Raw genomic sequence first — 13,946 nt, 5'->3', positions numbered from 1 at the left:
CCTGACGATCCAAACTTAAAAAGCTTTTCCTCATGCCTTGAATTGAAAGCAGGACAGCTTGGGTGACCTTATGACATCATTGTGTCTAGTCCAACCTGTCCAAGATTCAAGGGGAAAGGGGAACTTACCAGGGACCAGACATCCTTATACTGCTACAAGTATTCAAAATCAGTGCAGCTACTAGGTGATAGAAAGTGAAATATATCTAGACAATTTCCTTGTCCTGAGGTGCCACTAGATTGCACTGCTAATCAGCATGCAGACGTGATAAATTGTGGTGCAGCTGCCACTACTGCTGCACGTCAGCACTGCCGTTGCGTCGTCTTCCGCCGCCTGCTTTTTGATCTGCCGCATCGCGTTGCCGCTGATTACCCCTTCATACAGAGACGAATTTCTGCAGGTATGCGCTAATGGGCAGCCGTGCTCTGACATTTGATCGCTGCCCTCTCGGGATTTCGAGTGAGCTGTTTACGACTCTGCAGATGATGCACCAGACTAGATAAGAGGTGAAGACGGAGTTGTTTACAATTTGCAGGAGGTGAGATTAGAAAGTAGTGTGTTTCATTGGAAGGAATCACTTTCTCTTTTGATCTACACAGGATACGAAACAGCTCTCTTCTGGCAAAGGTCAAATTAGTGGAGTACTGATTAGTTCCTCTTTTCAGATAATCGATCAATTTTCCACATGCTCTCTGGGGAAGAAGAGAAAAATATCAAAACACCCAGTAAAGACTGGTTGAAAAGAACTTGTATACCTCGACCAGAAATGCAAGTTTTTGGAAGCTATCAATAACTTATTAAAAACCTTCTCAGCCTTTGTATTATATATATATAGCACATAAATGGGACTGAAGTATACACCTTCCAACATAAAACTTGAATCATTGAACTATGGCATGTGGTATCAGAACACCATGTGACAAATTACAGCAACTCTTTCGTGCCAAATGAACTTTGCTTTTCTTCTTCAATAACTGAATGTGACTTTCCTTTGCTCTACGATTTGCTTTATAGAACAATAGATTATCATCAGCAGTTGTCACTCTATACCACCAAAATAGCAGTATTTTGAGCAACAGAGAGATTTCTCTGATTTGCTTTTTCTCTTTCAAAGTCCCGGCCATGATGCGACAATAAGCATAATACCGCCTGAAGGTCAACATCTCATGATATCTTCCACTGCACTTTGTCAAAACCTGTCATCGGATCAGAAGCGACAATGAGAGGTGACGCTGGAATGTTGTGGTCACAGATTTTGGTCTAACTGCCTCACCTCCATATGGCACAGGTCAACTTGTACCACATGTGTGGTTCAGCATACAGTGAGAGATGCTTGGGGAGAACACACTTTCTTTTCCTTTCATATTCTGAAATTATCTGAAGCATTTCCACGAATCTGGAAGCAAAGATCCCTAATGTGTCACTGAAATTTGCCCCCCCCCCCTATAAACATTACCGATGTAGTCTATTTCTGAAATCTCATTTCTACAAATTCACTTTTCAACACAAAATTTGCTTCAAGACCTTCGGATTTACAACGCTGCACAGATCAGGTTTGACGAGTTTTAACTTCTTTCCTCTCAATTTCCAAATTCTTACGGGGTAGGACACTAATTTTTCAGACCTTCCTCAGATAGGCAATAATTCATAAACTCCATCAATTCTGAAAGGCAGAGGTGGAATGAAAAAAAAAAAGAGGAAGAAACCCGTAGAAAAACATCCGAAAAACGTTGTGATCACAGCAAAGTCACACCACAGGTCCCTGTGGAACATGACTCATCATACGCCTTCTTCAAATATTTCGTGCCTTGCTCTACTAATGGGTGCTCATGTTGGCAATGATGCTAAAAAAAGGAATGCAATTCATTCAAGCTAGAATAAGATGGATGTCTTATTTATCTAATGGAGTGCTTCCATTCTCTCATCCCTGTGATTTCTCCACGGCTTCTCAGGAAGATGTCATCCTTGTAGTCAGGATGATCTTTGAAGATGTCTTTCTGCATTTAAAAAAGAAATGCTCTGCTTGGTTGGGGCTACAGTGGAAGATGATTGAAAAATGACTACTAGGGTCCATTTCACTTATTTTCACTTTTGACTCTGACATACTTTCAACCTTCCTAATCCCCTCCCGTGACCATTTGGTTGATGGCGCAAGTTCTCCAAAAATCTTGAGACATCGTGAAGGAATGTAAAATTTAAATTGTTACAATTGACGACTGGCTGATGTTCTGCAGTTTTCATTCAGGACCGCCAACAGTCATCCACAAAACCTTGAAGATTCTGAAGAGCGATTAGGGAGATAAATGCACTGCATACAACTTTGATTAAAACAAAGTGGTGCTAATAAAGGGTGGCACCCGAAAAGGTGGGACCCACCTTTTATTAGCACCACTCTGTAATAGATACCTCACCCATTTCACATTTCAACACCGATTTTCATCAAACTTTTAATTCCCCTTAAAACTGTATGCTTTTAATACTGCATTAAAGTGGTTTCTAATTAGCTCACAAAAAGTAAAAACCGAATCCCCACCACAAACAGAACTATACCATCTCTTTTATGTGCAAAAGAAGAAAAAATCCCGAGTGAGGGAGATTTTTATATTATCTTATCCAGATTTTGAAGAAGAAATATCTAAATTCTCAGGAAGTCTCATGCAGCATTAGGGAGGCTTGGCCTCCTGTTGATGTCTTATGAAGGAAAAACTCTGATCCTTCAGACTAACTGAGTTCAAATATTAATTCAGGCTTTATGCAAGATCACACCTAAGTTTGTGACAGTGCACACAAAGCTAAACTGCAATTGGTCAATCTGCTTTCAATTCAAGATAGGCACGCAGGACTGATGGATGGACTAGAACGCTGCCTGGGTTGTTAATCAGTAACCTGGACTTACGGGGCTCAAATGAGTCGGTGACGGTGAAAATCCGTTGGGGATCTCCGAGTAGATTGGGGAGACGGGTGTCTGCGGTGAGAGCGCCCCCCTGGGGTAGGAGTACGGAGAGTCTTGGATGTTCTTCCCCCGGTTCTCCTTCAGTTGGATCCTCGTCGACTCGAGGTCCGCTAGAAGAGCGTCTGTAAGGGGTGGAGCGGGAGGAGATAAAACACATTAACTCTCTTGGTGCCACTGCCTCAATACACCCTTGCTACTTCACACGGTATTTTGGCCCTTGACAGTGATGAGGTTAAACTGAAAACTTAACAGTGAGGTGACTGACTATAGTGCATTATATCTACAGCAACCAGTTTATATTCAAATTGCCAGTACAATGACTTCACCAAGACATAGACTTGACAAAATAGTCAGAAATCCATTAGCATTTTAAAAGATTCCATAACACATGATGGAAGAGAAAAAGGTACCCTCCCCCCTCCAGAAAAGAGATGATTTTCTTCAAAGCAAATACTTGTTAATACTGTATAATAATTTCTTATTATTTTTCACTCACTGTTGTAGAATATTTATAAAGACTATGAAAACAGTAAAAATTGCAACATTTTCATAATGCAGTATTCAATAACATCCCTTTTTTTCACTGAAAGTAAACAGTCATAATAGCAGAATGAATGGCAACAAGCTGAATAATATACTCATCATCAGAACAGGTATTCATGTATCTATTACCTAATTTAGTTAGTCACTCATCATCAAGCTAAATAATACAATTCTTGTACAATTGTCAGACTACACATAAATGAAAAAAAATTGCAGATCATTCACTTTTTTACCTTCCACCAAGGAAGGGGGTTAAGTGATCATCGGTTTTGGTTTGTCTGTTTGCAAAATAACCCCCAAAATTAGGAATGGATTTTAATGAAACTTGCAGTAAAAGTTGATAATGACACAACAGATGAATAAATTTTGGTAGTGATCCATTTTTTTTTTTGGAAGGATTTTTGTTTATCTTTTGGCATATATATCAATGAACTTGGGAGAAGCTGCGCTTACTGGAGATTTACATACGCGCCCTACAGCACTCGCTCTGCTTGGGCAAGGCATTGTGCACCTGGAAGCTGATGACATAAACAAAAGGCTTCTATAAATTGCATGCATGTATGGGTGGAAATGGGTTGCTGGCTTGGCGGAGGTCTTCGAGTGCTTTTCTAGTTGATTTATTGATTATCCCAACTACATATAGGTGACAAAATTGGCGGATCATTCATATTTGATGTACTCATTGTCATCTGAAGTGATATTGTATATTCATTATGTGCCATTGCAGAATCTATCATAGGACAGTTATACATTCCTCACTAGGCTTAGTGATACATTCATTGGCACATTTATTGTCAGACTAGATACTGTACATGCCAAATATTGTCAGAGTACAGTATGGAATATTTCACAAGTGAGACTTGCAAGACAGTCTCAGCCATGGTTGAATTCATCATATAGAACCACATTGACACAATGAGAAAGAAGTACGAGTACTATCGCTCCCAACGATAGTAGCTCGCAATTTCCTACCTTCGGGAAGGTATACGACGCATTATACGTTTTGGGAAGAATTATTTTCATAAGCTGTTAGTTTTGCAGAAATTGGTCAACTTGCAGGATTCACAAAAATAAAAATATTTGAAACTATACAGTATATATTTGGGCACATTATTTGCAAGATTGAATAGCAAACTTTAATTTGTGCTTCCTCTACCCTCCACGACTAATTTTGTGTTTTTGTTGGTATTTTCATGACAAATATCCTATTGCGTGTTGTGCAGTGATGAAATTCCTTTGTCTCGACACATGGCTTTAGAGAGGACAATCGTAATAATCCCAAACAGCCCTCAAAGTTGACTTAAAGGATTTAGAATGACCATCTCTGGAGATTTGCTCAAAATCGTGACTTTGACACTAGGGAGAACTGCACACAAGGATGGCGGTTACACTTTTTTTTAAAAAGGGTATTGACACAGAATTATCTACACCCCCAAACACCAGGAATTTGTTTGTTGAACCAACATTGTACATCAGTCACTGGGGGTCACATACCAGAAGCTTACACAAACATTTCCGTTCATTATTGAATGTTGCAGCCTTTGATTGATCGTGTTAGTTTCGTGTGCATATCCCAGAGAGGGACCAGGGAAAAGGGGGTGGGGCTAAGGTGGAAGGGAGGGGAGTACTGGTAGTGGGGGGGGGGGGGGGGGAGGGAGGGGTGCTATCAACGGGATATTGCTTTGCAAAGTTTGGTGGTTATGGCTGGTCCATTTCCCGAAGCATGGAACAAGAGAGCATTTGCTGGTGGGACTGTGGAAACATTGCTACTATCTTGGTCTTTTGGTCCTATGAAAATCTACATAAATTTATGATTTATAATTTGTGTGCTTCAAATGTGTAGGTCCTATAAAAACCAAGCACAAACACAATCTGGTGTTGTGATAGTGTAGCTGTCTCACAAGTGATGCACATGCGAGGTGATTTCATGATATTGCTACAAAATCTTATCAATGTGAGAAGCTATTTCAGAGTTAGAACACTGGCTTCCAATATGAACTTTGGTGATAATACAAACTTCAGACTCGCTTTCACAAGCTGGATCATGATACCACATTTCATAGGAAGAAATGTTATTAATGTTACAGGAATAAAAGAAAGTCACAGTCAAGTGCCACTAGGCCTACCACATAATATACCATGAGACAAAATATGCCCATGCCCCCTCCAGCAATAGAGCGAGCTAATAATCAATCTCCATGGCTAATTGAAACTCTAATTAATATCCCCTTCATCACAGACAATGTATATAAATGGCAGGATAGCATGGCATAATGCTTCAATCATCAACTGCAGTCTCAAGGCTAACTGCTCATAGTTCGATAAACTTTAAAAGTACATGATCACATGCATTCAGTTCCATTCAGATATCAAAACGAGTAAAATCCTGTCAAAAAGATAACTATGACATTGCATACCATACGATTAAAACCATTTGTTTCAAAAACATATCTAGAGCAATGAGTAGATCAGAATCGCAACTTTGACTGCAAGGTACATGAAATACGACACTAAGCACAATCTCTTTTGCGGCAAAAGATTTAAAAAAACGAACTTCGTTCACACTCTGCATTTCAAGAAGACAAGTGTTCCCACTGATTCACCCTAATTAACTCACTGCCCACTAGGGTATTCGAAAACCACCACTAGTGCAAACCTGCTGAATAGAACTGCCCACTCATAAAAGCGAATATACATGCACCAAAATGTACAGTCATAGGTAACATTCACGTCTCTAGTCAAGATCCTTTGACTGCACGTTTGCTGCAGACAATACTGTTTACCATTTGCTACATGGATTTCCAAATTTATCTGAGTTGGGCCAGCTCTCCAATTGCATGATCCCTCCATGCTACTGGATTTGTAACCCTTTAGCAACTGAAGATTTTGTACGAAATGGCCTTTTGTTCCCTGGAAGGTACAACAATATTAATAGTCTCATTTCGGCAACATTCTAAATCATGCAAAATAGCTCACTGCATGTTTATCTTTGTCTATTACAAGTTATGTTTATTTGAAAGCCTATTAAGACTTTACCAAGAGACTAGTGTGTCAAACAAGTAATTTTGACATACTTATGTTGACCTTTGACCTCTTTCAAATTATGTAATTATATATCTATAATGAACACAGAAAAAAATGGTAAACATCAAACTATTTTTTAAAAAAGCTGATGAGTGGTTTCGGGCAGTTCAGTTACTAATGGGTTAAGACCTGTGACAGCATATTGTTGTAACACATTCTCTGAAAACCAGATGACCAAATGATCTATTCAAGAACCTTAATAGACCAGTTTACAAACATTCAAATTTTTGGATGTTTCTTCCATCCTTACATAGCAACAAGCTATTCTATTAACCTGCACTTCAAAAAAGTTCCTCAATATCTGAAATCAAGTTTGCATACATTAGTTGTCGCGATGTCAGGCAAACCTTGGGCAGGCTTTCAGATTGTCAAGACCAACCACCGTCAGAAAGGCATGCATACAATTTTATAATGTTAGTATGTAGTAAACCAGTATATTCAGAGCTAAAATTTGCCATGGAATCATCGACTTTGGCATGGTCGGTATGTCAGTTTGGGAAGTGGTCTTCCGACTCCAAATGATGTACTACACTAATGCACTGTGATCTTCCTTCATTACCTTGCCACTCAAGACGTAGGAATGCTCTGATGGCATTTCGGAGGAATGTGCAATTGACGAGGCGGAGAATCTGAAATTTTGCTGGAAAGCGGAGAGAGGAGCGTGGAGTTGTGTTTCAATCAAACGGGACAGGGTTACACTTTAATGGCTATCATCTTCCTGGACAGTTGGTATAAACCCCCTCCATAGCACATGGCAGTCACTGGTGCAGAAGTTAACTCCTCCTATACCAGACATGCTGATTGTGCTATGGGCAATGCACACAGTGACAGCGCCAGCTCTTCTCACTGAAGAGCAAAGAGTTAAAACAGGCCGACATAATTGGTATGGTTGTTGGCGGCCGACTGGCCACGAGCGGAGCACATCTGGATTGCCACGCCAGAGATGACCACGCAAAAGACCTCAACCTCTTCGGCACATTTAAAGGCCAGCGAACTGATGATCTTAATTCACCATTAGCACTGAAACAGACTTCTACGCTAGTGCCTGTTTTTCCATTCAATGTACAAATACCTGTACATACAAGTCATGATATCAACCAGCACCGACTGGCCAAATCTATCTAGATGACACTGAATGCCAACATAATCTAACACAAGCACAGACCACATACCAAACATGAAGCCCACTTCAAAATGCTATCTTTAACATCACAATTGATATGAACACGCAAGAACACAACGGAAGTGTAGTACTCAAATATTGACACAGCTTATGGCGTCTATGCCTCAATAAAGTTGACATGTTGACTGGCTAATATTTTATGACTCAATATGACTGCAATAAATCTATGTACAAAAAAAAAAAAAAATCACTACCTGATCTTCCACAAAGAATGTATTTCACCACTATACTGTACATACATGCACTGAGTTCAGACACTCCACTCTATATGCAATGAGACATGAATCAATTGCCTTCCTTTCTGCGAGGCGGATCCACTTTGGCACATAAAACATGCACTTCAAATGTTTCTGAGTGGCAGTTTCAAACATGGGTTTATAGGGGAAAATACTGTTATGACTCCATCTCTTTGAACCTCCTTGCAGCAATTAATTATCTCTGATCCCATTGAGTGTATGATGTACAACATACAAGTATATACACTGTATATTTCGGTTGCTTGGATACAAAGTACTCAGTAGTGCGTGGGTTTGCAAGATACAATGTACATGTTTGTATCCATGCTGCATTATGATCATGGACTGAATGAAACGATATTTCCACATATGCAGACCGTACCATGCTTGCAACTTCATAATAAGCTTTCAGTAAAACAAGAAATGTTCACCTGTGCTTTAATTTCATAAATTTTGCAAGAGCTAAGAATTGCTAAATCAAAATGCAAACGAAATTTCTTGTCTACACTGTATGCATTGAATGCTAGTGCTCAGCAATTCCTCGAAAATTTTATGCCGCAAAAAAAGGCCATCAGCCCCAGTTGGCCCCAATTCGTGAAGATTCCATGCCATGAAAACATTTTGCTTTACAGTAATCTTTTGAGGACTCCTCCGTCTCCCAGGATCAATATTTCTATAGAAATGAAAAGAAGAACTTTAACAAAATGTATATCTTGGAGAATGCAAAATGGAAATCTATATCCAGTGTACATATCAAATACAGTGTACAGAATATGAAAATTTACCAGTGCACAACACATTTTGTAAAAACCTCACCTAAAATATAAATATTCTGTCCTCCCTCTCCAACTGCCCAAGTCCTCCCCCTCCACATTGGCAAAAAAAAAAAAAAAGATGAAGGAAGATAAAGAAAACAAACAGGGACATGAGAACCATGGCATAGAGTCCATTTATGCTCAACTTTTGGGGCCAGAATCAGTGTTGGTATAAACAATACCTCCTTGAATGCCATTTTGAATCAGTGTTTTAAATCAGCATTTTGAAACACTGTTTCTGTCATTGCAAATTGAGCATAAACGCATCCTTAGAGAGAAAGCATCCTCGGAATTGATGGAACATTCACGGAGAGACCCTTGACAAGAGATGGGGAACTTTGTGCCCAACAGTGAGTTGATTCTAGTTTGGAAGATACAGACCCTGATTTGGTACATTCAATCATCAGCCACAAGTGATCAAAGGACCCTGCTACCCCCCCCCCCCCCCCACCCCCCTTCCTCCATATATCTGTTATATGGCTGAAGTTTCCTCTACATCAGTTCGACAGTACATCACTTTCAAAAGCTTTCCCAGATGATTGCTGTGATTGACATTTAAGGTGATTGATGATGACAGTATTTTATACCACTAACAACTTTACAAGCACTTATTGTACATGTACTTGTAAATTTAACCAAAATTTGACAGCTAGAGTACAACCATGCCAAGAGCAGCTATAAAACCTAGCTATATGCAGTGGGCAAGTATAATAAGGAATTGTCCAATTCTTGAGGATTAATTATGCAGCCACAGATTTTTATTTCATTCACATGAGATAGTTGACCCCGCTTGCTAACACCTGCAGACACACAAAGTATATTGCTCTTGAGAACTAAGGCAATACAATACTCACAACAGCTTACATTATTGAAACTGATTTATTCTCGTGAATACCAAAGACAAGGGCCGTCTCTACTGTCCTGCTACCGGGATAAATCCAATTAGTGGAGTTTCTACTGATGGTCTACTGGCCTACTGCCCACTCCACTCATATGAATTCAGATTTAATCAAATTAATCCGATCCAAAGAGATGTCCAAGCCTACAGCAATCAACATACACCTAACACTCAGCACAAACAATGACTAATGGTGTGGGACCATGAGGTTGTCTCCATACAAGCAGCCATGCCAGCTACTGTCTGGGTGACTCTGCTGCACAATTTCATCTCAAAATCATCAAATAGGCACCTCCCAAATTTGCTGTATATCTTCTTCAGGGGAAAAAATCTGCATAACGATGGACAGTAAAATTTGACAGAAAAATATGTAATTCTCCTTTAAGTAGGAATTGAAAGCTGAATCAAACTGCCCAAACAATGCTGCAGTTTATATATGTTGAGATTGATGTGGTATGTTGTGTTATGTAATCCTCACTTTCATTTTTCTTCCCATTAACTCCCACACAAATGACCGCATGAGCCCTGCTAATTCTTTATCGATGATTCAGCACACCCAGCAAATGTCAGTGACTGGCGTTCGCTATGAGAGATGCTTAAATGATTGCTGCATGTATCATGGCATGCTGAGGCATGTAAACAAATGTGAACACATACTAGAACTCAGCTCTGGTGTATGCAAACTGGATGCAGAGCATGATTGGCTCTAATGCTTCACAGCTTCAGCAGTGATCTAGAACTTGCAATCTGGTTTCACTTGGTTTTCGATGATGCCTTGTGCTCAGAGTTTGACGTTATGGCAACGAGCCCGGCAGGTACCATGGTACGCCAGGATGAATCAGCCCCACAGGTCCAGGCTTTGTGATGAGAGGTCTCAAATGTCAAGATGAATGTTGGTTTGTCATCCGTCAAGTAATGAGGCAAAGTCTGATGACTAATTCCTCCACGCGACCCTACCCTATCCCCCGCATCACCACTCGTCGCCGTGGCGATTGGGGAGCCGAAGACAGGGATGACTTGGGCCCCCGAGAGAGGCTTGCTAAAGAGGATCAGTGGAAGGAGACAGAGGGCTCATGAGATGGGATACAGCACCAGCCATTTACCGCTTCTTGTAATTTGGGGGAGGTTTATCACCATGGATGAGCAGCGTGCATAATGCATTTTGGCGGGATTATGGGATGCGGCGTTAATCCTATTTTTTGCCGAGGCATTGTGTTGACAAACTCTAGTTAGCAGCATCTTGTAGTGGTACCTGATGGACCACTGGGAGGACAGCAACCAAGGGAGTGGCTGTTCCTCTGCTGATGTAGACATGCTTTGGGATGCTCCAAACATCAGTTGACATTAGTTATGTTCAGACGACAAGCCCTAACCTCGAGGTTAGGAAACCTCGAGGTTTAACTCTTGCCCCCTAACTTCCACGTGTGTCCACATGATGAATCTTAACCTCGAGGTTACGAAACCTCGAGGTTACATTCCTGCCCCTTTGAGTGCGTTGATTTTTGTGTCCACATGGTGCTTAACTACGAGTGGGGACCCCCGCGGCTCGTGGTTAGAGCGCTATATAAACCATAAGATTTCTCGTGGCTCTAAACATCGAGCTAACCTTGAGGTTAGCTAACTACTAGTGTGTCTTCATGGTCCCTAACTACAAGCTCTAACCTCGAGGTTTCCTACCCTCGAGGTTAAGGCTTGTCGTCTGAACGTAACTATTGTGATAAACTCCTTTTTTTCACATGATAGCACTGTGTATCTATCAATGATAGCACTGCTTATCTAAATAAATGAAGATAAGACACTTTAAATAATTCAACCTGTTAACTGAATACACAGACCATTAGGAATCTGTTCTTGGTTGTTTCTTTTTTTTTGCGCGGCCACTCAAAAGGATGTTACAAACTGCACACAAGGAATTCATCTCCCCACAAGATTTATGAATGCACTGTGATAATTTATCAAGATATCATTGAACATTAGTTTATCATCAATAACATTAGGAAAAAACCCAAAGGACACATCCGCTACAATTTCTGACAGCACTACGAACACTGATACCTGGATAATGGTGCATTAAATAAACACTGAGTCTATTATGTTACAATAAAAAATTAAAAAAAAATCATCAAATATCAGGACTCAGATGCAGCACTACCTAAAAAAAGAAAGAAAAAGAAATGAAAACATCCCGGAAAATAGAAGCATCTTGTGACAATAAAGAATCATAAAATATCAGCAGTTAGATACATCCTTAATTACCATACTCTGACACCTGAAAAAAAAAAACTGACCCAAATAAACCTTGCTGCATACAAAAACAAAGAAATTAGTCAAACATCTCAATCTGCTGGATTGCAAGTCACGAGCGAAAGGTGACAGCGCATTTCTTTCCATCAAGAACACATAGTCTCCTTTTGCCCTGTGTAAAGTCATCATCTGTTAATCACGAGCTGTTACAATGTATGTTGATGGTGCTAAATATGCTACGCTGTTATGCACAATCATAATAATTTTCCATAAATACAGATTTTGGACCTGTGTAAACATGCATCTTCTCAGATTCAGGTTACTGGGGTAGAGAGAGAGAGAGAGAGAGGGTCTAATTTGGGTGAGTTGCCGAAATTGAGATTCAATGTCACTCGCGATGACGAGTCATCGTCCATCATGCAACGTGAGGAAGCAATGACTAATGCCCCAAGGCGGCCCAGCAACCATCACAAAGAAAGATGATGTGGACTGCGGACAATTAGGAGCATTCGCTTAGCCTTACTACAAGCCTCTCAGATATTGTTTTCTTGACAAATATGCCATCTTTTCGATTCGTTAATAAGAACACCACTGCAACTGGCCATATACACAAACTTTGACCTGGGATATGCATTAATTTTTTCTATTTATTATCGTTATTTTTTTTAAAAGTTACAAATAAAGACATGTTAGAATTATCCTGCTAAGATGATTGCACAAAGACACTCCTACTGGATACTTCTTTATGAAACAAATGGACAGGACTGGATCACCATTTTGAAACAACATATGAAGCACAAATAAATAAATAGAGAACATATGAATTGATGCACTAGCGGAAGAAGACATAACAATTACCTACAAAAGCTCATACATTGCATGCTTACGTTATCTACATCTCGGTTCAGTAGCCCACATTAAGCATTGGGGCTTGCAGGAAAACTGACTTGGATGGTCACATACGAATGTACACACTGTACTGTAATTTCTACAATCTTCTAAAAAACCTGCTATACCAAATTCCTATAGATGCGATAATACATGGGTAGTACAACTTATTCATGTTTTGTCCCATCTACCTTTCTAATATTCTTCTAATTTGTATCACTGTTCTTGTTTTTAAAGGAATGGTAAAATTTTGGTTGAGATGGGGCTTCTAGTTTCCAACATTTTTAATGATTTTTTTTTTTACAGATATTAATGAATGAGAAACCTTTTATGACATTTGAAAGAGCACATAATTCTGAGAGGAACTGAAAGTTTATCTGACGAAAATTGGTTTTTGAAATGGCTGAGATATCCAAAACAAAGTGATCCTAATAAAAGGAGTGACCAACCTTTTCTTAGGATTACTTTGTTTTTTGATATCTCAGCCATTTCAAAACTTTTTTTAAAAAATCAAATAAACTTTGATTTCCTCTTGAATTGTATGCTCTTTAACATTTCATAAAGTGGTTTCTGAAAGTATCTTACCAAAAGTTAACTGAATCTTCACCTCAACCAATACTATACCATTCCTTTAACTGTCATCTCTTTTTGAACCATTACCTCATCATTTTGTAATTTTTGTTGGGGGCTACCACTGTTATCATTACTCTTATCACAGTTTATTATCCTTTCTGTTATCGATACTCCAACTGCAAATGCACTGAGTAGCACAAATAGTAGGCCTAATTGTTGTAGGAGTTAACAGTAGCACTGCTGGAAGTATATTTTGATCATCACTGTCGCCATTTACAATGTATAATGGCATCTGTATATCACAATGCCTCAATATAATTGTTAGCATCGTTTTCATTACTACTAGCAGTCACTTTCATAGGCTCTTAAAACCCAGTTGCACAACCCTGAACTTTCACAACTTGTACATATCTTGAGTGTGTTAATACAACAGGTGTGATTGCACAAATGTCCTTGTTTTTACAACCTACTATCATTATAAAAAGCTATGAAATACCACTGAAGTCATATTCTTTCCTCTGAAAAAAAA

At 39.5% G+C, this 13,946-nt stretch overlaps 1 protein-coding gene across 1 annotated transcript in view; it reads right to left on the bottom strand.

Moving 5' to 3' along the window:
- LOC139712303 (paxillin-like) overlaps positions 1–13,946 on the bottom strand; it is a 104,065-nt gene that overhangs the window by 31,651 nt on the left and 58,468 nt on the right. Inside the window, exon 2 of the mRNA XM_071624144.1 lies at positions 2,897–3,075. Within this exon, the coding sequence (XP_071480245.1) occupies positions 2,897–3,075 (179 nt within the window). The remainder of the gene's footprint in view (positions 1–2,896; positions 3,076–13,946) is intronic.

The sequence above is a fragment of the Diadema antillarum genome, unplaced genomic scaffold (assembly GCF_040938485.1).
Source record: "Diadema antillarum isolate AM-2024a unplaced genomic scaffold, OU_Dant_1.0 scf00000040, whole genome shotgun sequence".
NCBI lineage: Eukaryota > Metazoa > Echinodermata > Echinoidea > Diadematoida > Diadematidae > Diadema > Diadema antillarum.
The sequence above is the reverse complement of the archived record's forward strand: the minus strand, read 5'-3'. Positions and strand labels throughout refer to the sequence as shown.